The 24,419-nt window shown below is 44.6% G+C and overlaps 1 protein-coding gene across 4 annotated transcripts in view; it reads right to left on the reverse strand.

Annotated features, from left to right (window-relative positions):
* Nucleotides 1-644: 644 nt before the first annotated feature.
* Nucleotides 645-24,419, reverse strand: part of AGAP1 (ArfGAP with GTPase domain, ankyrin repeat and PH domain 1) — a 375,973-nt gene continuing 352,198 nt past the window's right edge. For all 4 annotated transcript variants that reach the window (XM_062578166.1, XM_062578164.1, XM_062578163.1 and 1 more), the window contains 2 exons: nucleotides 2,412-2,667; nucleotides 645-1,996 (listed from right to left, as the gene is read on the reverse strand). In XM_062578166.1, the coding sequence (XP_062434150.1) occupies nucleotides 1,793-1,996; nucleotides 2,412-2,667 (460 nt within the window). In that variant the 3' untranslated portion in view covers nucleotides 645-1,792. The remainder of the gene's footprint in view (nucleotides 1,997-2,411; nucleotides 2,668-24,419) is intronic.

Raw genomic sequence — 24,419 nt, forward strand, 5'->3', positions numbered from 1 at the left:
CCCATCTTCACATTGCCATACGCCACTTAAAGAAATCACTTTTCTTTCTGCCAAGAGCACTACTGCCTGCTTTCCCGTGCCAGAATCCTAGTTTGTAGAAAAGAGCAGAAGCTAGGATCTGTCTGCTAATACCAAAATAATCAAAACAAATATTAAAACTTCAAATTCAAATGATCTGTCCAGGCTACTTTCACAAGCCATTTTTCTTCCCGAAAGCAGCCAAGTACAGAGTCAAAGCAGCCATGCCCTGCCCGCTCTGGTGATGGCTATCAATTCGGGAATTAATCAGATCTGATCTTCACGCAGCTTTTTGTCTTGGCTTGTGAAAGCTTGGTGATTTCTGAAGTAAAGTATATTTATAAGGCTGAGCAACAGCCTCTTCACCTTTCCAAAATGTCTCATGCGCTATTTTTTTTTAATGCCAAATGTGCCATAATCTCATTCTGATATGTTCTTGAAAGGCTTGCAATGGAAATAGAGAGTTCACTGCGGGGAATATTTTCAATGTACAGTGTGACCAGTAATCCACAGATCCTAACTAGTTGCACATTATTTAGTTCACATCCATTACTGTATATAAATTAACAGAGATGTCATCTTCTGTACAAAAAAATCAATGCATATTTATGATTTTTTTTATTCAAATAGCTTTTACATACATATAATCTAAAGACACAATACAAAATCTGTATAAGTTAGGCAATGAATCACAGGAGTGACCAAAAACTCAACACATTTACCTTGGCAAAATGACAGAATATATTTCTGCTGGCTGAAAAAATATTAGCCTTTAATGCATTTCTTAATTTTACTAAATGTACTTGAAATGTTTTTCCTTAGCAGTATTCATTATTCCTTTTTGTGTTTCATAGTTACTCTTATTTATTTTTTCCATTTTGTTTTTACACCAAGGAGACTGCAGTCAAATAACACTCAGCAACTCATTTCCTCTCTTTGGACTGAAAAATTAAACAGATACTAAATTATGACAGTGAATTTAGAAAGGAGGGCTCCAAGGGCTTGAAAGAACATGTCTGAGATAATATGATGCTTCTAAGAATATTGCAATCACATCCAAGCAATCACCGAAGCGTGCCATGTAACTACCTCCTCAGCTAATATGCTTTTTTCTCCGTGATGACTAATCATGTTCTATTAAACAGCGGTAATGCTGGAAGAACTCAACTATACAAGTGTAATGAAGCCAGTATTCTCCCTGGACAGATTAGCTACAACTGATTTGACACATACCATCATAGGAGCTTCAAACCTGACAAACTCTGTGCTTGCTTCTGATTTATGCCGTCAAGCTCTTCAGAGAGAAGAATGAAATCCAAGCGCTCCGTTTGGTAGAGGTGAAACGTACTGATGTGCTTAACTGTCAAGTTACGGGAAGTTGCCGGTTCGTCTTGCTTCTCCTCTTGCTTCTGCTTGCCGCTCCCTCCACCCCTTTCCTGCCCCACTCGTGGAGCCGGTGCCTAGAGCCCGCCGTCCCAGCGCTGCCGCGCTCTGTCCCGGGGAACCCCCCCGCACCCTCGCTCCTGCGCCGCCGTTTCGCCGCCGTCATCGTTCGGGAGCGTTCGCTGAAACAAAGGCTTTCTCTGCAGCCCCTTTTGCTCCTTCTCATCCCCTCGCGCTCCCCACAGGCGACGTTCCTGGATGGGACAGGGATGGACCGAAGGGAAAAGGGAAAAGGAAAGTTTGCAGACTCACAGAGCAGAGCTGTGATGGGAATGGAGGAATAATGAGGCTGCGGGTGTGATTCAGGTCAGCGAATACGCGACTAAGTCCCTCAGATGATGGTGGGCATTCTTCCGCTGCTGTTGTTTCGGTTATTGTTCTTCCGGGACAAATTCGGAGTCGCCATAAGGACGAAGCGCTCGTCGGGGCAGCCATACTGGAGGAGAACGTCAATGCACTCCTGGCTCGAGGCCTGCCTGGCGTAGGCCAGCGCCGTGTTGCCGTGGGCGTCGCGGGCCATCACATCAACGCCGTACTACAGAGAGAAGAGATGCCATTGGGAGCTTTGGTGCCAACGGGGCAATAAAACAGGGGGAACGGACTCAGGATAGAGAGATTTCAGTTCAGCTGGGGATGGGGAGAGGAAAGCAAGGAGAGGGAGAGGGCAGGAGAGCAGACTGGTAAATATGGGCATGGGTCACACATGTACATGTTTCTACGGGGAGATCCTCACACCTGGAGCAGTTTCTCGCGGTGGTACTCACAAACAGCTTTTCTGGTGCTGGGGAAGTCTCTCCTTCCTCACTCCTACACTCTCCTTTCCATCAAGTACCAGCAGATGGGGGGTAAAAAGGCCCATTTCCTTCAAGGCACTGACTCCTCGAAAGAGCGCACGTGAGCGGCAGCCAAGCCAGGACCTCTGGTCCCATCCCCGCACAGCAGCTACTCACCCAAATTAAGAGCTGCACCAACACCACGTTGCCTTTCCTGCACGCCAAGTGGAGGGCGGTGCGCCCATCGCCGTCACCACAGGTCTCGTTCACCTCCTCCCGCGCGCCGTGGGCAAGGAGCAAGATCACCGTCCGCAAGTCCTCCTCGGCTGTAGCCCTCAGGAGATGCTGGCCCAGAGAGAGCTCCAGGCACTGCAGCGGGGCAAGGAAGAGCTTCTGCTCGTATTTCGCACGTATCCAACGCTCTTTTTCATCCCTAGAGAAGCCCAAGAAAATAGGGGGTTTTAAGATTAAACTCCACCAGGCTACCGCACCGCCACCCCTCAGGTGACCTGCCCGCAACCGGGCTTGCATTTCCCATGGGCCAGGAGGCTGCTGCAAGACACAGCCTTGCTTGCAGGGGTGCTTTTTCCATTTTAAAAGTTTCATGTTTCCAACACGCAAGAAATACGGCAGGTTCTTCTGCTTAGTTTTCAAAATGCAAACCACCCGAACCACGCTTTGAGGTCCCCTTTCCCCTTGGTATGTCGAAGAACGATCGAAAGCTCCCCACTGAAAAAATTAACATACAATTAAATGCTTTAAGAGATCTGGTCCTAACCAAATTCCTGTCTGGGGCACCCTTTTGCTCACCAGATTTGGCAATCTGTTTGGCCCGCGAAAACCCGTGCACATCACTAGCAAGGCAACTTGTTCCCGGGGACATATTTTTTCCTCTGGAGTACAAAAGGAAAAGCTCTGTTTACGCCTTTCAGCAGTGTTTACACTGCTCCCAGTAATCTAGTGTCAGGTTAGCCCTAATCTGTTTTTAAATACTTATGTAAACAGATCCTTCCAGCAGCAAATCTGGATTAGTTTTGCATCATTTCCTGGTACATGCGGAGTGCCCTTACTGTGACCTCCCGGGCTGCTTTCATGCAAAGCTTCCCAAAGCAGGCACTTCTCTCTACTAGGGACAATTTACCCTACAAACAGGTACAGGTATTTTTTTTTCAGAGAAAAAGCATAAACAGAAAATTAACACAAAAAGCGCTTTATTTAAATCAAACCGTAGAGTGACTCCTGCGACCTAAAAGATGCAAAAATACCAAAAACCAAAAGCCATTTGGTGAACTGCAAATTAACCTCTGGCGGCAGGTTATCTGATAAAGGGGGTATCATTTCAGGTGCTCACCCTGGAGAGGTGGAAGAAAAGGACTTCTGTTACTATTCCAATCCTGAACTCATGTCCTTTGTAATTTCTTTTCTTCTTTTTTATTTCTTTTTTTTTAGGTAAAAAAAAAAACCCAAAACCAAAAAACACTAGCACTGCTTTGAGGATGGGTGGCGGCATTTGGCCTTTTTAGTTGTTCTTAACCATTGCAGCTATTGCAGGTCCAGATAATGCTGGAGCAATTCAACTCCAGCATTTTCTTCAAATCAAGACTGTTTAGTAAACCTCTCATATATTTGTTTTTTAAACTGTACAAAGGTATCGAGAGTATAACAAATATATCCACTGCATGTTTGAAAGCGCCAGCCTGAAGAATGAAGTGATTCAACCTGCGCTGTGCTACAACACTGGCACACGTCAGGGCTTAGGGGATTTATTTCTCATAGGCTCATACATCCTAAAGGCAAAATACGCTTCAGACACAGCTTCTGCCTGTGCCGCAGCTAAAGAAAAAAAAATTAGAGTCAAGAGAGAGTCGGCAAATGAATCCCCTCTCCCCCAGACCAGCTTTTGAGCGATAGTTACTTTTGGCTCCGGTCCCAGCAGCAGCTGCTGTGATAAGCACGGCTTGAACAGAAGTTGCTTTCTGTTTAGAAAACAAGCTGTTTTACACAAATCTCCCACTTCTAATCACAATGCACCCTAAATTGTAACAGTAACGCTACGACGCGCACTGAAACGGAGGCAAAGGCAGAGTTTCAGGCTGCTGCTTCACAAATTCCTGGGCACGTGCTTCACATTTGCCAGGCGCTGCGCGGGAGCAGCGCAAAGGCAAGCCACACCAGGTGATCCTGCTGCACCTGCAAGGCTGCGAGAGATCCTAACACCCACGGCCTGCTCACATTTATTACCCTACTATCTCCAACAGCCGGGAAGAAACTAGAAAACTATTTAAAAAAATAAATCTGAGAAAAGGGAGCATGCTGCTACCTATACTAGTGCTGGATCAGGATGGGGAGAAAAGGAGCAGGGTGCAAATGGTCCTTCCTTGAAGCCTTCTCCTGCAGTATAATAAAGGAACCCGTAACGGCTCTGTATTAGCATGCACTGCATGCTCCAGCCAGGACTTCCTTAACTATAGGAAATTTTTTGCAAACCTGGGCAGCAAGAGAAGTTGGGGTTCTCAAGAGGCCTCCACTGACACGGCTGGCCAGCGCGGGCTCCTAGAGGCAACAGTACACTGTGCCGCTGGGCTACCATCAGCTAAACATTCAACCTTCTCAGGTGTGTTATTCTACCACGCTTCAGTTTCTGGTTTTGCAACAACTGCCCAACAATTATTGGCCACCTAGGGCACCAAAAGACTTAATTCATCAAGGCTACATTCTACCACTGGACTTGCACTTACTGGGAAAGTAACCCCCAAATTCCTCTGGTGGGTTCTGGTGGGAAGCGATACACACGACAACCATTACGGACAAAATAAAGGTGTTTTAAAAGCCTCAGACATTTGGGGGCAGCATGTTACTGGCATCAGCTATGAAATGAGATTTAGATCTTATCCAACGGTCCAGCAGATAAATCGTTTGGATTTCCTCATAGAAAACAATACTTAATCACAGACATAGGAGATGCCTGCTCCCCCATGTCTCATGGACTGCTACAGATGAAATTTAGAGTGACCGCTTTTGAACAAATATCTAGCCACCATCCCCAGGCAGCTTCTCCTCATCTCTGGCACAATTTCATCGCAAACAGCGAAATTCTGGGGATTTTCCTGGAAGACAGCTTCAGCTCCTGCATATCCATTCACCTTAGAAATCGTGATACCAAGACATAAATACTATAATTGTTTCTCTGATGCCACAATTTCACTTCGGGGATCCACAGCTTGTCTTGGTTGAGGTTTCATTTCCCCAAAGGAAGGCCAGTCCAAGAGCAGAGTTGTCAGCAGTAGATCACTTTTAACCTCATTCCAATCCCCCGGAGGACCACTGCTCACATCCCCTGTTAGCTAATGAGCTAAAAAATGAATTATTGGAGCGGTCAGCAATAAGTAGGAAGAGGAGGCACAGTGCTTCATTTCAGCCAGCACTGACATACCTTTAAATAAATCAGCTGAATAAGAGTACGAGGAAATGAGAAAAAGAGCAACTAATCAGGAGAAGGATACTGAACCAAGCCCTAAAAATAAATGTACAATTAAACATCTGCCAGTAAATATTTCTCTCTTGTTTTCTGCCCTTATCTGCAATCCTGGTAACTTCCACTCTAAACAACCCCTCCATTACTAACGGCTTTCAGCTCTAGTTGTCTTAACATGGAAACTGTAAGCCAAAAAAAGATTATTTTGCTCACTTGCTGAACTTTTAAAATCCAGAGGAATCCTTTTGTTTGGAGGACTAGATGAAAGCGAGCATGCTGCAGAGGCAACACCAGGTGCTCAGAAGGTCCCTGTGATACCTAATACTGGGAAACGTGTACGCTGCCTCTCCCGTGCTTGCATTAAATGGACTTATCCTTTCTGCTGTGATGATGCTAGCTGCAATTTTTCTAAACGCCCGTGCACAGGTGAATTGATAGATCATAAAATAGTGAATAAATTTAAAGAAAGATGAAGTACAGTTAGTAAGATCAAGCTTTGAGTCTTTTATTGCTGGAGCTGCCCATCCAAATCCAGATACTCTTGACGCAAACTTAAAGCCTCACTGTTTATACAAGGGCCAAACCCAACTGAGTAAGAATGCAAAATACTCCACTGCACCAGGAAGGGAATGATCCACTAAGCCTTGGCCATAAAAATACCATCAAGCTCTTTGCTCTGGTGGGAGTCTCCATCACGAGTCAACTCCAAGCCACGGTGGTGTGAATAATGAAAACTCTACCGTGGCAGCAATACTGTATGGAGGTAAAGGGTTATTAGAAACAGATGAAAATTTCAGTTCTCAGTTTATTTTGATCTAATTAGGTGCTTGCTCCTCACGATAATGTCCAATTATTTAAATTACTCTGCCAGCCACATCACATCATTATCATCTGGAAACATAAATACCGGGCACTGTAAGGGGGAAGGGCTAACTAGGTAGCAAGCAAGAATATAAAAAGCCGATTTGCTTAGAGCACAGTTTTGTTTCAGGAATGGTACTGTACTCTCTGCTTGCACGGCAGTGTGGGAGATGCTCCCTTGAGAGCCCAGGCCCCTTCCCCTGTTTCGTAGGATTCTCCCACTCATTCCTCCACCCTGTTCCTCTCTAACACCTCCAGCGTAACATGTCCCTCACACAAACTTGGCAGAGAGGAACAAGAAGAAAAACAAGGAAAGAACGTGCATGGTGGCAATAAAAGCCAAGTTCGTATGGCAACTTAGCATTTATTGCATAGTCAACAGCACGCAAGTGGAAAACCTTGAGCACTTGTCGTCTGAATTCAACAGCTCCAGCATAAAGTCTGTTTTTATTAAAGTAGGCATGAGCATGGCAAGAGTTGTGTCACCTGCTCATTACCTGGAATTACTCACTGCTTGCTAAGAGGCTGAATGCAGTTTTGCAAGGTTGCATTAAAAATGTAATAGGGAGCAGGTATTTACTTCGGCAGAGCATTATTTTTCCATCATTTCTCCATCGTCAAAAATACTGAGCAAGTTGGATGCAGGCATTTGGAAGCAAATTTTTATCCTCCACACTTCCAACAGTACTAAAATGCTCTTACAAATATTTTTCTCATCTGTTGCTAATGAAACACACACCTTTAGCTGAGGAAGCCTCCAAATGTTCTCTTTATCGTTAACATCATTCAATCAAACCTTGGGGGTGTGCAAGGACCATGCTTGTGTTGCCATGTATGGTTGCCCACTGAAGTCCAACCATTTACTGTTTAATGTAGTAGCAACCTGGCCAGCTCTGCAACAGAACTGCCAGATTTTCTCTGTTGTTGGACATTTGACAAAGTCAATGTGTCTGTTCCATGAAAATGAAGTAAATCTGACTCCCAGAGCCCCCAACCTCACTTTCAATGCATTTCCTGTAGAGTCTCAGAAGTGTCATTAGCTTGGCAAGATAAACCACATCACATTGGGTAGGATCCGCCATGCAACTGTGTGATGGGCAAAAGAGACAGACGAGAAACATCTGGGCAGGGGCAACAGACTGAAAAGGTGGGGAAGGTTTGCGGTATTTTTAATTGCAGCCAGGAAAGGGAAGGGGGGGGAGAAGACGGGAAGGCAAGAAGAAAGGGCTAGCAGCAAGGAATTTCCAAAGTGTCTTCCTGCCTCAAGCAAAGCAGGAACTGGGAGGAGAGGCATGGAAGAGGAGCTGGGAACAATATGCTGAGAAAACAGAGGGGCTTCCTCTCTCTGCAGGAGAAGACCCCACTCTATTGCAAAGTAAGTGCTTAGCAGTTGACTGCTTCCTAGCATGCATGCCTTCTCTCCTAGGCTGCGTTGCTAAGGGGGAAGGCGCACAGGCCACGAGGGATATAGAGGTCCCGGGCAAACAAGAGGGCTCCAGACAGCAAACAAAGACCGATGGGTATTTATTCCTTAATTACTGAAAGCTTTTGAGAAATAGGCCACTGTAAATCCCGCGTGCCGAGAAAAGGAGGGAAAGGACCAAGATTTATGTGCGCCGGGGCAAAGTGGAAATAAATATCTTCTGTGGCTCCTGATCAATATTATGAGTGTTTTGCCAACCTACAGGGTGTTTTATGAGCTGTAAGGATAGAGAGGGATCATTAATAATTAAATAAAGTCAACCTATTAAGCTTATTACTTCTTACAAGTTAAACACCCCAGATGGACGAAGAGGAGCCTGTAGGAAAGCCGCAGGCAAGCCGACACGTCTGTATCAAGGCTTCAGAGGGAGCAAGCGTACAGCAATACTCCAGGCCACAGGTCTCCAGGCTCAGCAGCGCAGGGAGCTCAGCTTGCAAACGATTTAATTATTATCTTCATTGGAAAGTTATCTCAACTCTATCAGAGTTCGAACCACTGTCGACCCTGCGGTCTTACCCGCCAGAAGACAGAGGCAATACCCAAGTCAGCGCTGTAAAAATACTCCAAATTCAAGGTTGATCTCCTGACGTCAGACCTACGGCGAGCAAAACCAAACCAATCGCCCCTTGCCGAGGTGGCTTCACATCAGAAGCGTGCAAAAACCCCCTTGCGCCTTTGGGAAGCTATTTTGCAATGCCCATGGATCAACACGTTCTCTACCGTTAACTCTACCACCACGCTTGATGTGTCTGTTTTCCTTTCAGAGTTGGGCATTTAAGGAATAAAAGCCCTCCTGTACATGACCGCCAGAGATTTCTCATCTGCGCAAGGTTGAATTTGTTTCTCTAATACTGAACGGCGCTTTTTAGTATTTAGGAGTCACCATGCTGATTCAGTGAAGCTCCTGCCTCCTCGCTTTGCTCTCTTCTCCTGCTAGTACCACCGCAGGCAGGGCTCCAAGAGAGCCGTTATTTCTGCATTTCCAGGCTCACTTTTCCAGGAACCCACGGAGTAAGCAGCATCTCTGCCCTCAGGTGTTAGACACCTGCAGGATTTATTACCACACAACATTAATTACCAGCCTAGCCCGGACATCAAGGTTTACTGACTTAAGGCTTCTTAGATAAATATCCTGCAATTGTGGGCTCTGATAGATCACATAAAACTGCAGTAAACTTATGTTTTCATTGCAGAACACTCAATCTAATAATTTCTAAGGCACACTTGAAAAAATATATCACATCTGAGGATATTACTCTGTATAAAGAAAGATAAGCAAAAGCTACGTGACATACAACTGTAGGGAACACAGTGGATACTAAGAAAAGGCTTATTAAATTGAGAATAACGCTTTTAAGTGTGACAACTCTAAGCCCTACAAGCTGGTAAAGTCTCCTCACTACAAATCCGACCTTTCTTGTTCTCAGTAACAACGTGAAGTGAGAACAACCCCTGGAGACTTAAGAAAAAAGCTGGAGGAATGCTGCAAATTGTACTTTTCCACTAAAGCCAAAAGCTCCCAATATCTTTAGACAACACTGCCAACAACATTCAAAAGGAAAAAAAAACAGCAACAGTGAAGTCTTAAGGCTTTTCAAAACTTAACTTGGCAAAAACAGGTAAAATTAAGCACTGTGAACAGTGGAGGACCATGGCTTTCTGATAAGATGGACAACGCAGATCTTAGGAGCATCTGGAATACAAGAGCAACTGGTGACCACTACCACCACTGACTGATGACCAGCTGAAAAACTTCTGTGTCCATTGTCCAACGCCTTTTACATTAGATATGGATGTACAAGCACGCAAACATCTATGGATACTGTAAACCACAACATATCACTGACCAAAAAAAAAGTAGTAGTAAATTATCACTAGGTGGTCCTACACCTATACCTTACACGGGTAGCAGGAGTCCACCGTTCCTGTTCAGAAACATGAGGAGGGCTTACACCACCATCAGACAGAAGACCACTTAAATAGACTGCTCCCATGTCCAGGATGGTCAACTTTAATGCTGAGGCACACTAAAAATATTAACTAAAAGAAAAAATTTTTAAAAGCCAAAAGCTGCTCTAGAACACCATGAAAATATTACGGACAATGAGTATGTTTGCTTCTTGCCCAATTGCAGTAATGGGATATATAACTGCAGAGAATTCTAATTGCAAAAATATACCCAGTGCATTTCATTATTCATGTGTAACCTCACGTAACCCGATGTCTTAAGTGTATAAATCAAACTGCATTGTGCTGGTACCTAAACACAGCCTGAAAATTTCAATTTTCCATTCTATATACAATCACTGAGGTCAGGAGAGTCCGTTCGTTTGCAGTTTGTTGACACTTTCTCTTATAGGAAGGATACACTTAATGCAGTATTTTTTCAAATATAATTGAAGAAATCATAACAAACTTTTTTTTTCTTTTTTAAAAGGCAACAGTAGCAAAGTTCCATTTTGAACTCAATTTTCGCCCAAAACACGGAAGCAGCTTTTGAACAGATCACTGTGTTCAAAATAAACTATTAAAAAACCTTTTGTGGAAATGAAAGTAGTTTGCTATCCTGATTATTTCTATCTAAAAATGCAGCTATTTTTGTCTAAAATCAAGTTCCTGCTTTCACGTTTGTATCTACAGGGAGCCCTTGCGCAGTATTCAAAGGGGAGGCGGGGGGAGAAAAGCGCCACACAAATATTTCTGTGAATAAATCTCAGTAATCGGTGCCAGGTGAGAGGCAGAGCGAGGTAGGTTCCCGCAGCCCCAGCGTAACGTGGCATGTAACGGGGACGCACAGCAGCGGGGTGCCTTGCAGCACCTCTTCCTGCGGCGCACACCCATCGCAGCGCATTAAGGATACCGTAACAGTCGCTGATGTGATCTGCTTTGGAACGTATCACATCATAAACAGCGGAAAGAAGAGAAACAGGGCTTCTCCACTGCTCGTAACGCTGCGAAGCGGGTAAGTAGCGTAACGATGAGGGCACCGATGCTTTATAAATAGCGGGAGGAGGAGTGAAAAAAAAAAAAGCCCCCAAGGGCTATCTCCAAAGTACTAACAAACTTGCAGGGTTGACCTTAAGGAGGTCTCAAATGAGAGCTTGCCCAGCACAGGACAGCAGCTACATGGACCTGAAGTGCATGTTCTGGCTGCTCAACTCAATGAGAGCTTTACTTGAGGGTCAGGGACTGGAAGAAGATAGTCTAATTGCAACACTTTACAGAGAGGTTGAGAATTTTGATCCTTTGGTGTGGCAATAACTTCTGAGCAATGCTATAGGTTGCTTTGCAAGGGAAAAAAAACCAAAAAAGCCAAACCCTTTCAGGGGGCTTTGATATTACCTTAATTCTGGCAGAAGCAATAAGAGGATACTCTTTGGAGGATGTGAAAAAAAAACCCATTACACTGTCAATTTATGTATGACATAAAAGAGAAAACACAAGTAATAAACTTTGTACTTGAGCACAGACTATGAAGAAAAACACATTCGGAGTAGCAAGCAAATAAAAACAAACACTTTCTTTTGGGCAAATCAGTAGTGAAAAGAAGATGTTTTTGGAGCTGAAGTCTTACATGGATGGGAAGCACCCAAGCTACCCCGATATGCAAGGCTTCGATGACCCACATTCTCTGCTCGGCAGCAGAAGCTGCAGGAACCTGCTTAGCATCCACCTCTCCACTGCCGACTTTGAGCATCCTCCTTGCTGCTTCCATTCACAACCACCTCCCAAAATCAGGGCTGTTTCGGGTGCTTTGTGTACCCTCTTCCTCCTTGACATGTCTTCCCTCATTGCTGCAAACGCTCCTTTACCTGCTCTACTAAGTCACCTTCAATCTTCACGTCTCCCACCATTTTGCCCCCCATCTGCACTGTCACCGATTCTAGCGACTCTACAGGGATTGCATTATTGGACCCTTTCATTGCATTTGTTTTAATTATTATTTTTATTGAGTGACACCGCCGCCTGTCTTGGCAAGCTGGCGTCCAAGGTGCTCTTCCCCTTTCAGAAGGGATGCGAATTCCCTCTGTATCAGGCTCCTGCGAAAGTCTGGGCGGATTGCAGGCGTTTGGTGCCCTTCTAAAACTGTCTAAACCCATCTCCAACAAATACAAAAAATGCTATCTCCCATCACTGAGAAAGCGAAGGAGATCAACAATTAGCACGAGTAACGACGATAAACAAGAAAAACCTCGAGAGATCATCATCACTAAAAACCCACAAAAATCTTTGAGAATTTGACAGTATCTGAGAATCTCCTATGCAGAAGGGATAAGAAGATGCTAGAAGAGACAAGTGCCCCAAAAGCAGAGACTTTAAGGGGCTCAGTTTCCAAACGGTACTCGAGCATCTCTGAGGCATTTCCAATTGGGCCCCTGCATCTATTAATCACTTGCAAACAGTTTAGGCTTTCCCGATTTGCAAGCCGTACGTTTGGCACTTTACAACGGGAAACCCCCCTAAAACCTGACAGCAAAGAAAATACACACAGGAGATGCCTGCCAAAGAAAAATGATGGGAAATTCCACTTCGAGAGCACCTCTGGAGGGAGATGCGGAGGAATTTAACAGACATTCGCCAAACTGAAAGCTTCTCTGCCATGCGCTCTCGGGGCAAACGTTCCCCTGTTCCTGCAGCTACTTGCCTGCAATCCCTCTTCAGGACGCATTTGGTAATCATTAAAAAAAAGATACAATATCCCTAATCTGTTACCAATTAGAAGAAACATGTGAATATTATTTTCTAATTTGTGACTCCAGTGCACATCTTAAAAGCACAGTAATTGAAATAATTATCTTGGCTCCTGAATATTTCTATTATGCTCCTGGAAAAGAAGGTGGGTATGTCCTCTGCCTGATGTGCCCCAGGGCTGAATGTATCAATAAGTACATCAAAGCCCAGAACACGAACTGCCAAAAAATTGTAATTTCTATGAAGTGCCTACACTGGTTTGTGGCAGCTGCAGCTCAAGGGCTGCCAAACTGATTAGTTAGCTCTTAATGCTCTTTGTGCAACTTAGATTTGTGGCAAGGAGGAAGAACAAGTGAAGGCAGTGGGGGAAGTTTAATAGTAAACACACAGCCTTCCGCTCTGGTTGAGAAGTCTGTACAGAAGTGACTAATTTTCAGAGGGCTATTGATGGCTCTAACCCAGAATTTATAACAGCAGCGATGTGGGCTTTTTTTTAAAACCCAGACGCAGTGCGACTTGAGTGACTAACTCCTGAAAATTGGTAATTTCCTGGTGGTTAGCAGGAGAAGGTCCACCAATGGGAAAGCAGAAGCTGCTAATAAATTTATAGTGCGTTATATGCCAATTAGACCCCGTCAGCCATTCAAGAGGCAGTGCCACCAATCAGGTTATCATTCCATAAATGTACTCCTTAGAGCTGATCTCATCACAAATCAATCCTGCATTTAAAGTGCAATTCTCATTAGTATTACCCAGGATTGCACTTGTGAAACAATGCAAGCGGCTATTTTTCTTCTTCCCTCCAAGTGCCCTTCCCCAACGCTCCATGCACAGCGCTACTCGCTTCTCGTACACAGTCGCATCTGAACTTCAAATAGTAAATAATCATCTTGAATCCCACGCTAATTCTGCACAGAGCCAGATTTATTACGCACGTCATACTCGGGAGTTTCACCGTCATTCGCAAGCCATCCATGAATCTCTTGGTGAAATTACAGCCTTGTATTTGACCATACACCATGCAATATTCTATCAATATAGTGCCTTGGAGCAGATCCCTCGGCTAGGGCACTCTTCCTCCCCGTGACACCAACGAGCACTGAGACACTCAGTGCTGCTCATCCTGGCAACACACTTAGAAAGAGGAAAAATACAGAAGAAAAAAGAGAGTAAGAAGTTTGTATGGTTTAACATGTTCAGTATGCACACACAGCTACTTTCAACTTCTGGCTTGAAACTACATTTTACTGCTTACAGTCTATGCAAGCAACATTATGTGCTGGATGCTTTGCAAAGCAAGTTTCCTTCTCTCTTTTGTCAAGAAAAGCTAGATACAGACTTTAGTTTCAGCTTTAAGATCTAAGGCAACAGACAGATGTCTCCTGTTCAGGAACATGAGGCAACCTGGATTAATAGTAATGCGTTTTTCTTCCAGTATCTTCTTTTTCTTCTAAAGCTAGGTTCAGATTTTAGAGAAGTGCACTACAGAAACCTGGCACAATCCTACGGGGGCCTTTGCACATTTCAATTCAAAATTACTTCTCATTTATGCCGGCGGTTGATCGAATTTGTTCTGATTGAGCTAAATGCTTTGTGATTTGCTTTAGTCAGCTGCCACAGCAAGGGCACCAGCCGTACATAAAACCCTTTAGAGTATCATTGGAGAAGTTTTGGCTTCGAGGACTAGCTGGATATTTCTGTGGGGGCTCATGAAAAAGGCTGGGGGTCTCCCAGGTTCCTGCTGAGGAGAAGCAGCAGCCAATGCAACCTCTTCCTGCTGACCTCCACTGTGCATCCTCCTCATCCCACATGGGGAAGTGCAAGAGCGTTGAGACCTGGTGGGTCATGCAATGGGCTCATCTCAGTGCCAGGCTGCACCTACTCTACAGACTTCTGTCTCCACCACTAAGGAGAAGAACCTCTCCAACAATTCACACCCGCAAATACCTCCTTTCCCCGCTCCCCTCGCGCGTGCAGCCAGCTAAGATCCTTCAGAGTCATGGTAGGACCCAAGTTTACAAAGCAAAACCATCGCTGCCCCTGCTTGCTTATAAATTTTGCAGGGGTGCTTCCCAAAACATCAGCCCAGCGGTGCAGGATGCTCAGCCTTGGGCCATCACCTGCAGCTTATTTCTACTTAACCTCTTAAATAACATTGGAATTCCCTCCGTCCCCCGATGGGCACCGTAATGAGAACCAGCTGTCAATCACCGCTCCATTAGCCTGGATAGACTGGCCCTTCCTGAAGCAATTTATTGGATTCCCACAAGCAAATGGGCCTTCTTCCTTTGGAGCGCCGGGCTTCGGAGAGCTATTCAGAGGGAGCGGGTCTCCCTCCCGGTCCTGCTGAGCTGCCATTGTTCCCACCGTTTACTCATGAAAACCGTTTCCTGAGTTTACCCACCTCTTCTGTCCCGGCGAGGCCGGGTGTTTGCCAACCTCCCCCCCCCTCTTTTTTTTTATTTTCCCCGACTGCTCAGTTCACCGGTGCTATACAAAACCCACCAGCTGTTTCCAGCTACCGGCTGGGGAGCAGTGGTGGTGGTGGTGGTGGTGGTGGTAGTGGTGGTGGTGGGGAAGCATCTTACTGTTAACCCCTTACCATCTGGAAGCACGGTTTGCTGGGGTAGGTGTTTAACTTCACGCGGTGACTCGAAGAGCTGCATCGGCACCATCGCTGCCGCTCGCTTCCCCCAGGGCGGGTACGCGGAAGCCCGAACCCACGGGGCTCCTTTTGCCCTGCTCTTACTAAAGGAAAGAAATAGCTCCTCTATTCATTTAGCATGAAAACTAGACCTAATCTTGTTTTTTCCTTCCTTTCTCTTGGTTACACTCAAATTGCAGCTCAAAGAAAATCTTACTAATAAGGGATAAAACCCACTTTATTTGAGACATTATCTTTAAAGGAGTATTTCATTTCCCTGAATGTGTGCAGTCCTTACGAGGTTCATTTGCAATGCGTATATCTGTTGTGATGAGATAATAAAATGTATTTTATTTAAAAATACTTCAATTTTCCCCCAAAGGAATTTAAATGGTCAGTTAATCTTTCTGCTTCACAGCAACACACTGAGTAAATAAAAGAGGGCTCCAGATTATATAAAGCAGTTTTTTTTTTTTTAATTCTAACACTGGTCTTGAAGAATAAAATACAGTGCACCACTGTATCCGAGCATTAGCAGTATGCCCTTTTAGTATAAATCAGTTTAACTTTTAGCCTGGGAAAAAGGAAAAAGAGAGAATAAAAAGAAACGAGACTATAGTTATCTCTAGCCTTCTGTGATTTCCAAGTCAATAGTAAATGGGGGGACTCGTTAGTGCCATAGTGATCCAATCAGGATGAAATTATGCAGTCATGTAAGAAATAATATCTATTAGGCTAATTTAATCAACGAATACTTTACAGATGAATTAGAATGCAGAATCCAATTATTTCAAACATTTGGACTGTCAGCCGCTGTGTCTTTTAAGCGGCGGAAGAGGAAGAAAAAAGAGGCTTTAAGGAACCTTTTAAGGCGACCGTGGCTGAGGTGCATTTCTAACCGGAGAGCTTGTAACAGCAAAAGAGCGACAGCCATGATCGGCACCGCGCACCGCTTGGATGGCTCGCACCCAGGCACCTCCGACCGCGCTCGGCTCCCGGGCCATGGGGCTCCGCGCGAGCGTTGTGGACAGCTTGAGCCACTCTCGCCGGTGCCAATAATTCCTGTCCTCTTGCCAGCCGCCACCCTTTTAAAAGTTTGGGTGCTAATTACAAGAGATCTTTTATGAATTCAGACAAGAAGATGGAACTGGGGTTTCACGGAGAAATACAGCCCACCTCGGCAGGCTGGGATAAGGACTCAGGTCTGCTCAAAAAGTCTCCTCCTCACTTGTAATAGCTGAAGGTGGGCTGAAGTACCCCAAAACTTTCCTAGAACTACTGAAACATCTCATACATGTATTTCAGATCACTAAGCTCATCGCGTGGGGCTTGTCCAGTGCATTTTCTATTAAAACAGTTATTTCAAGAACTGAAGGTAGCCAGTAGGGTTTTTTTTGTTTTGTTTTTGAGTATTCAGTAACATCACGGAAGGTGCACAAAACATTTTGCTTGCTGCAGAATGCAGCCGCCCCGTTGCTCTGCGACGTGCCTGTACTGCAACTCCCAACGTACCTGCAAGCCAAACGTTTTTTTTTGCCCTGTCATCTGGAGCGGTTAATGGACTCTCTCATTGACTGGCTCTTGCTTATTTAAACATTTAATGCTCTTCTGATGCCCAAATTATGCCTGTTCCGTGTGATGGATTAGCACGGAATAGAGGAGGGACAATTTTCTGCAATCTGTGGAATATCAAATTTTGATTACTTCAGGGGGAAAAAGTAAAGTTATAAGTAAACTGTTTTGATTGATAAGGAGCAGAGGAATACTTAATGTAGTGGTTCATTGGAAGCCTTGATGAATGCCTGGCAGGACTATGATGAGTCTCCACAGAAGACATGCAATAGCTCTGGGAAGATTTAAGATATTTATTGCTCAAATAAAACAAAACCAAGCGAGATGAGTAGGTAAAGTAGCACAGGGTGATTGCAATCTGCTGATCAAGACCAAGTGTAATTCTAATTTTTGCAGAGCAAAAACAAACTAATTTTCCAGCTTGCCTATGGAAGACAGGTTCTCTTAGGAACTTTAGATCCTGGCTTTCTTCACTGTGGAAACAAGGATCATTCCAGATTCAGTTCTTCAAGAGCAGTCTGTCTTCTAGTTAACTGTGTGGCTGTTTTGAGGCTGTAATTTATTATCAGTATCTTTTTTAAGAAAGAGGTAAAGACAGTTTAAAGTGCCATTTTGTGTGTCCATCTTGAGACAATTTCTTGCTGATTTTCTTCAACTTGCCAAGACTAACAAACCGAGCATTCATTGAGTTTAGGGACTACTGTACCAGATCACCTCACCGTTATACTTTTCTTTTTGGCAAAACAATGCAGTTCATTAGATTTATCAGCTCAATCAAAAAAACAAAAAAACCCCCAAAAAACAAAACAAAACAAAAAAAAAAAAAAAACAGTTGCCCAATACGCAGCCCACTTTCCTTTCCCACACATGGAGTGTTTCTGACCTGCGACTCTACAGATAGCGAGTGAAAACTGCAATTGCAACATGTGCATGCATCCTCCTTCCAGCAGCAGGATTTCCAGGTAGGCTGCTTCCAACTTTAAACTGGGGGAGATTTTCAGAAAGGGATCTTCTTACGGCAATCCGGTGGCTGCCTGCGGAAGTTTGCACGCCCCACTGTCTAGCAGAAGTGCTAATGTGAAGTAGCTAAGTGGAAACTCTGAGGCATGCGAAGGGAAGGCTGTCATCAGCATCCTCCTCCTCCTCCAGGAAAGGAATCTAACAAAAGCCCACAGCACTTTTTTTTTCACTCTTAAAGCAGGCACACTTACAGTCAAGTGGTGAAGACAACTATTTTTTTCTTTTTCAGTTTCAGTTTTACTGGTTGGGGTTGCTGGATGTTTTGGACAGAGGGAGGCTTTGCATCACATTTGTGACCCCAGATTATTAAAACAGATGTCTTAAGTGGGATCACTTGAAAAGTAGTGTAGGACCTAATTCACCAGCAATCTAGTTCTGGCAGACAGAGACACTGATTGGAAGTGACAGTTCTGCAAGAGGTTCAAAGCCAAACTGCAGTAAAACTCTTCAGCTGTTGTGCGTCGTTGAAGAAGCTGCCCGAGAGCTACAATTAACCTGGCTAGTCTCAGCTTTTTCTAGCTGAACTATTCCAAGAACCTGCACAGTAATACGTGGTGCAATGGGACCACTGGGGGCTTTCCTGGCATGCTGAGAAAGACAAAGAAGGTCCCCAAATTGGATTACAACTATATTTGCAGGCTGAGAATGCTGTGGCTTTGGAGGATGTTTTGAAATTTCAGTCACAGAGTAGGATTTGATGGACACCAAGGGTCTGTTATTGCTAGGTAGCAAGACACACCAAGAGAGATCTGTTGTCTTCTCTCACCCAAATGCTTGGACTCTACAGGGTTATTAGGCTGAGTCATCACCTACTCCAAATCAAGTAACTTTGGCTGACAACGTTCTCGTAAGATTTTTAATCTGGATGCAACCAAGAGAGAGAACGAGCTCCCCAAGCTCATGCACTCGCTTGCACCATCTCATGCTCTCTCTCAAGAAAAGGATTATTTTGAGATCCAAGCAACACCACAGAGTTACCTGGTTGTTTCCTATGCCTTCTACAGTGGGGAAAAAAAAAACGCTCAACCATTGACTTATTCTGGCAAATAAAATGCATTTTTCATTTGTTTCTTCTGCAGCAGGAAATTTTGTATTTTCCATCCGACAAAAGCTAGTCATATGATGTCCCAAAGGAGGCCTCTCAGCTTTCTCCACCTTTTTTTGGCTCCTTTACTAGGATAGAAAGCATGGATTACTACAAGCTCCCAGGTCTGCCTGGCATTCTCCACTCCAGAACGCACGCAGGATGGGCATCCATGTTCGGCAATTACACAGCGTTAAAAATCAACCTAAGAAAACAGGATTTCGGTGTGATGTACACAATTAGAAGTCAGACCCTAAATCGCATGTCCTCGGTGGTGGACTGCTGCCAGGACTGCCTAAAGTGAAGACCCCTACATCGCTGATGCAGGCCTGGCGAGCTACGTGCCAGCAGTCGATCAAGCTGTTTGCTTGTCGCACATCATCTGGGAACAGCTTTTGCTTCTAGGGGATACAATAACGTGTCAGCTACCTCTAATCCTGCCTGGATGCTTAGAAAAAGCTATCACTCCCTGAGAGATCAAGTGGGCAGCAGCCCCTTAACAGGAACTGGTCTATGAGCTACCACCACATGTCTAATTAATGACCCTGCCGGTCGCAGCTGGAAGAGCTGAGCTGGGGGTGATTAATTAAATTAGCTGGCAGAGGAAATTACAGTGGAAAAGCCAAAGTTTGATTGCTCCATAATTAACCGCAGTGCAAATAATATCTGCATCTATAACTTCCAGCGATGAGATCAGAAGCCAATTGAATTTGGCACTGATTGAAGCTGTAAATATCCTGTGGTGAAAAATGATAGGTTTGTTCTGAAGGGAAAACTTACAGAAATGGACATCTAGCGGATGCAATAGGGGAACAGGGGACACAGGAGGAAACAGCACTGGAATTAGATCTTTATTTCAGCTGAGGGCTGATTTCTGTAGTCTTCTGGAGTACCCACGAGCTCAGCACGAAACAGAGAAACACACGAAAACAAAACATTTTCTATATCTGCTGAACGCTCTAAGATCCCTTATGACAGCTTTACTGAATCTAGAAAGTAAAGGCCTTCTAGATCATTCAACCCACTGCCTTGCTCCTCATCGTGCGGTTGCTAGCAATGGGATTTATCGTTTTTCCCTTGGAGACTATGGCACAGTTCAAGCGATCTGGCTGGCAGGAAGATTTTTCTGACCATCGGCCTCAACGCTTCCTCTCAATTTTATCCGCTATTCTTGGAAGCATTTTCTCGTGAACTCAACAACCCACTTTTCCAAGGGGTGCACCACCTCCAAATGCTTGTGAACCATCACCTCCCCATTATCATTTCATTCACCTGCCAAAGCACCACTGAGCGCTTGGAATCTTTTTCGTAGCTCTTTTCCGAATTTCTCTTCCATTTTGGAAAGTTTTAGTAACAACATGCACCGATCTCTATTTTGAGCCCCATACCAAGCTGACATACTTTGATTCTTACCCTGCTTTCACTGTCGGGGTAGCTTTGCCTTCCCGTAAACTCAGATTTTTAACTGATGCCCAAGATGCACAAACCCACTATATGAGGAAAGTTTTACCTACGAACTTTGCAAGCTCCTACCCAATTTAGCCTTGGATAAAAATTGCAGATTCTAGAAAATACTTAAGTGTTTTAAGCTGTGCAATTAGTTTTCCTGAATGCTGAACCAATAGCTAAAGGACAATTTCTCATAAACTTTAAAATTTTTTTAATTTACAAAATTTACTCTAATCTTTGACAAATTAACTCTTTCCCCAATAGGAAGATATTTTATACAGCTCTTTATTATGCTCTGTTTGGTAAATATATATACTTCAGAAAAAATCATACTTACCAAGATTCCAGTAAAAACACAGAATCAAAAGCTCTGTGAGACTACCAAGAGTCAGATTTCAACCAAAGGTTCCCAAATTATACTACAAACCCTGAGAAAACTTGGAAGTACGAGAGATGATTACTGTTTTGGGGCCAGGTTGCACAATTCAGTCTAATGCTTTCTGTGAAAAATTCAGCCTCCGTCTACATCAGCAAATAAACTGGTGCAACAGAACAGATGTATAGATCAAAGCAGCTAGTGCCAAGGCCCCTACAAATGGTCCTGGGAGAGTACTTTGACTTGATTGAGCCTCATCTCTAGAATCAAACATTTCCCACCACATAAGATGTGTGAAGCTGTTTAAAGAATAGCTTCATCGCTGGTTGATGATGAATATCATTGGCTGGACCCTCATGTTCAAAGCAGGGGTCTGAAGCACGTTCAGTTCGTACGTAGCTTCCAGTCTGGTTTCTCCAAATGGAAACCAGTTTGCATGCACCAAGGCCACCACACAACCTGAACCAGAGCCTACAGAGTGGGGGCAACTGGAGGACTGGCTTCAAAACCCTATGTCTACTTCAGATCAAAAAACATTTAGATGAATATTGGCACACTCTTTGCCATGCAGTCCTCCTCACTGAGTCTTCTCCCTCGCAGTGAACGGCATAAACATGCCAATGCACGTACAATTCTTTCATTCACAAAAAAACTACAGAAAAAGAGTATTGATTTCCAACACAGAAGTCCTGCTGCTTTGTCGTATCTTTTTGACTTATCTGAGCGCACGCAAAAAGATCATAAAAACTCTGAGAAGACCTCTCAAAACACATTAATACGTCGCACAGTTATTGATTGTTGTCAAAGAAAATAGGCACATTCAAATTTACAAGCTACCCTGCCCACATACAGACTCATAAACTGTCCATTAAATACTGCTTGACAAATTATTCTCCTGATTAACTCCGGACTCAACCACTTGCCTTGCATGGCAGCCAGGCAGTGCATCCAGTTCCCCTCCCGTCTCCTAATTTCACTTTAGCTTTTCGCTGATTTTTCTGACCCAGTAGAAACATCATTTGTCCTGTTATATAGCCCCAGATCTTTCCAGATGAAATAGAGCTGGGGTGGATTCTACATTTTTCCAGCATTAAAAAAAAGCTCCATTTAGCCTAAGCTATTCATCTCAAACCTAGGGAAGAATAAGCCCCAACTTCTTGTTCATAACTTGCCTTTCTCTTGAGATCAATACTGTTTTTTTTTTCCTGTTATCCTGATGGCCTTCTCTATGGATTGGGTGCATTCCTATGGGTCCTGCTATGGCAGTGAGACTGTCTGTCACCTCTCCACAGTGAAAAAAAAAAAATACAAACAAACAAAAAAATCCCCAAAACACAGGTTATCACACACGCCACCTAACACAGTATCAGGTTTGACGCTTGGTCATTTTTGAAGGACATTTTCCTTGAACCTACTGAAACGTCCATTCTGAAGCTTACAATAAAGCTTATGACTCCTCGTATCCTCATCTCTCCCTCTTTTTGCACATTTTAACGCACATTCTGGTGTCCAATGAGCCGTCCACCTCCATAAAAATGTAAATGTGAAAACAAGCTTCAGCGAAAACCTCAGATTTGGACAGCAGACATTTAAGGCCTATCTTCTTCTCTCAAGTCCCCAAACTGTCAGAAAGGTCGTTTCCCAGACACACTCCTCTCTCATTTTGGTACGAGGGTTTCCTTCACACGTGTTCTGCATATTTGAAGGTCCAATCTGCTTTTAAGGGAACAGAGTTGTACAAAACCACAATCCTTTTGAGATAAACTGGTTTTAGGTAATTTTATGTGATTTAAATCTAAATCACATGTTATTTCACATTTAGCTTAAAGAGTAAAAATGTCTGTGGCAGCTGCATTTTTAGAGGGTGTTTTTTTTCAAAGAAAAATAGAGAAGTTTGTTGCCCAGCTGTCAGTGCTAATCAGCAGGAGCTGGGTGTCCAGCTTGCCTTTGAACAACTTTGTGCATGCTTCCCCTCCAAACATCAAGACCCTTTGCAAATATCCAAGTGAAGAAAATGCAAAATTGTGATGACTTATTTCTAACACAACTGTGATCACTCACATGAAACGGACACTTAGCATTTAAAAAGAAATTCAAAACAGCTGAGTTGGTTTAACCTCCAAATCTCTGTTTCACTGAATCACCAGCAAACCTGCGTGCCCGATGCAGCCTGCCGTACAGCACTGATCCGCGTGGGAAGGCACAGGCAGGTGCTTTGCTGCGAGCGGGTTTCAAAAGGCTGTGAATTAGAAGGCAATTCCACAACATAATTAAGAAATGTTCCCACTCCACCCCTCGGTTCCCTTCCCCATTTCTAAATTCTCCATCGGCTTTAATTAACTTGCCCTAGAGCCATAAGCCTAGCAATGAGGTTGGAGAACTCTTAAAGTCGAAAGCAAGTTGTCTTTACGCAGCTCCTATCCCCCTCTTATTTGAAACTACATGAGAAATAGGAGAACATCCTATCTGCCTCCCTCCTTCCTTCCCCCCCCCCTTTTTTTAATGTGGTTCTTTGACAGGTATCCTAAGCAGTATTTCCCAGTTTGGTTTCATAGAGAAAAAGCTAGTTCCAACTACCAAGGAGAGACAAGAGCATCACTGGTTTTGGAGTTTCTTTACACATACAGAATTCAAACATCTCACAGAAATCAGTAAGGCTGGAAGATCTGTAGATCATCTAGTGCAACCTCCCTGCTCAAGCAAGGTCACCTAGAGCATGTTAGGCAGGGTTGCAGTCAGGTGGGTTTTGACCGTCTCCAGAGAAGGAGACTCCACAACCTCTCTGGGCAAGTGGTTCCAGTGCCCTGTCACCCTAGCAGTGAAGAAATTCCTCTTCACATTTAGGTGGAACTTCCTGTGGTTCAGTTTTTGCCCGTTGCCTCTAGTCCTTTGGCATGGGTCTACCGAAAAGAGTTTGGCCCCCATCCCCTTGACACCCTCCCTTCAGATACTTAGGCACATTGATAAGGTTCCCCTCTCAGTCTTCTCTTCTCCAGGCTATAGAGGCCCAGCTCTCGCAGCCGTTCCTCAGAGGGCAGATGCTCCAGTCCTCTGAGCATCTTGGTAGCCCAACGCTGGACTCTCTCCAGTAGCTCCGTGTCTCTCTCGTACTGGGGAGCCCGGAACCGGACGCAGTACTCGAGATGTGGCCTCAGCAGGGCCGAGCAGAGCGGCAGGATCTCTTCCATCGACCTGCTGGCAGCACGCTTCCTGACGCAGCCCAGCATAGCATTGGCCTTCCTGGCCGCAAGGGCACATTGCTGCCTCGCCGTCAACTTGTTGTCCAGCAGCACTGCCGGGTCCTTTGCTGCAGAGCTGCTTCGCAGCAGGTCAGCCCCCAGCCGGTACAGGGGCATGGAGTTATTCCTGCCTACGTACACTTGCCCTTGTGGAGCCTCATGAGGCTCCTCTCCGGCCAGCTCTGCAGCCTGTCCCGGTCTCTCTGCGTGGCAGCACAGCCCTCAGGGGTATCAGCCACTCCTCCCAGCTGGGTCTCGTCGGCAAACTTGCTGAGGAGGCACACTGTCCC

This window comes from Rhea pennata, chromosome 6 (genome assembly GCF_028389875.1).
Source record: "Rhea pennata isolate bPtePen1 chromosome 6, bPtePen1.pri, whole genome shotgun sequence".
Classification (NCBI taxonomy): domain Eukaryota; kingdom Metazoa; phylum Chordata; class Aves; order Rheiformes; family Rheidae; genus Rhea; species Rhea pennata.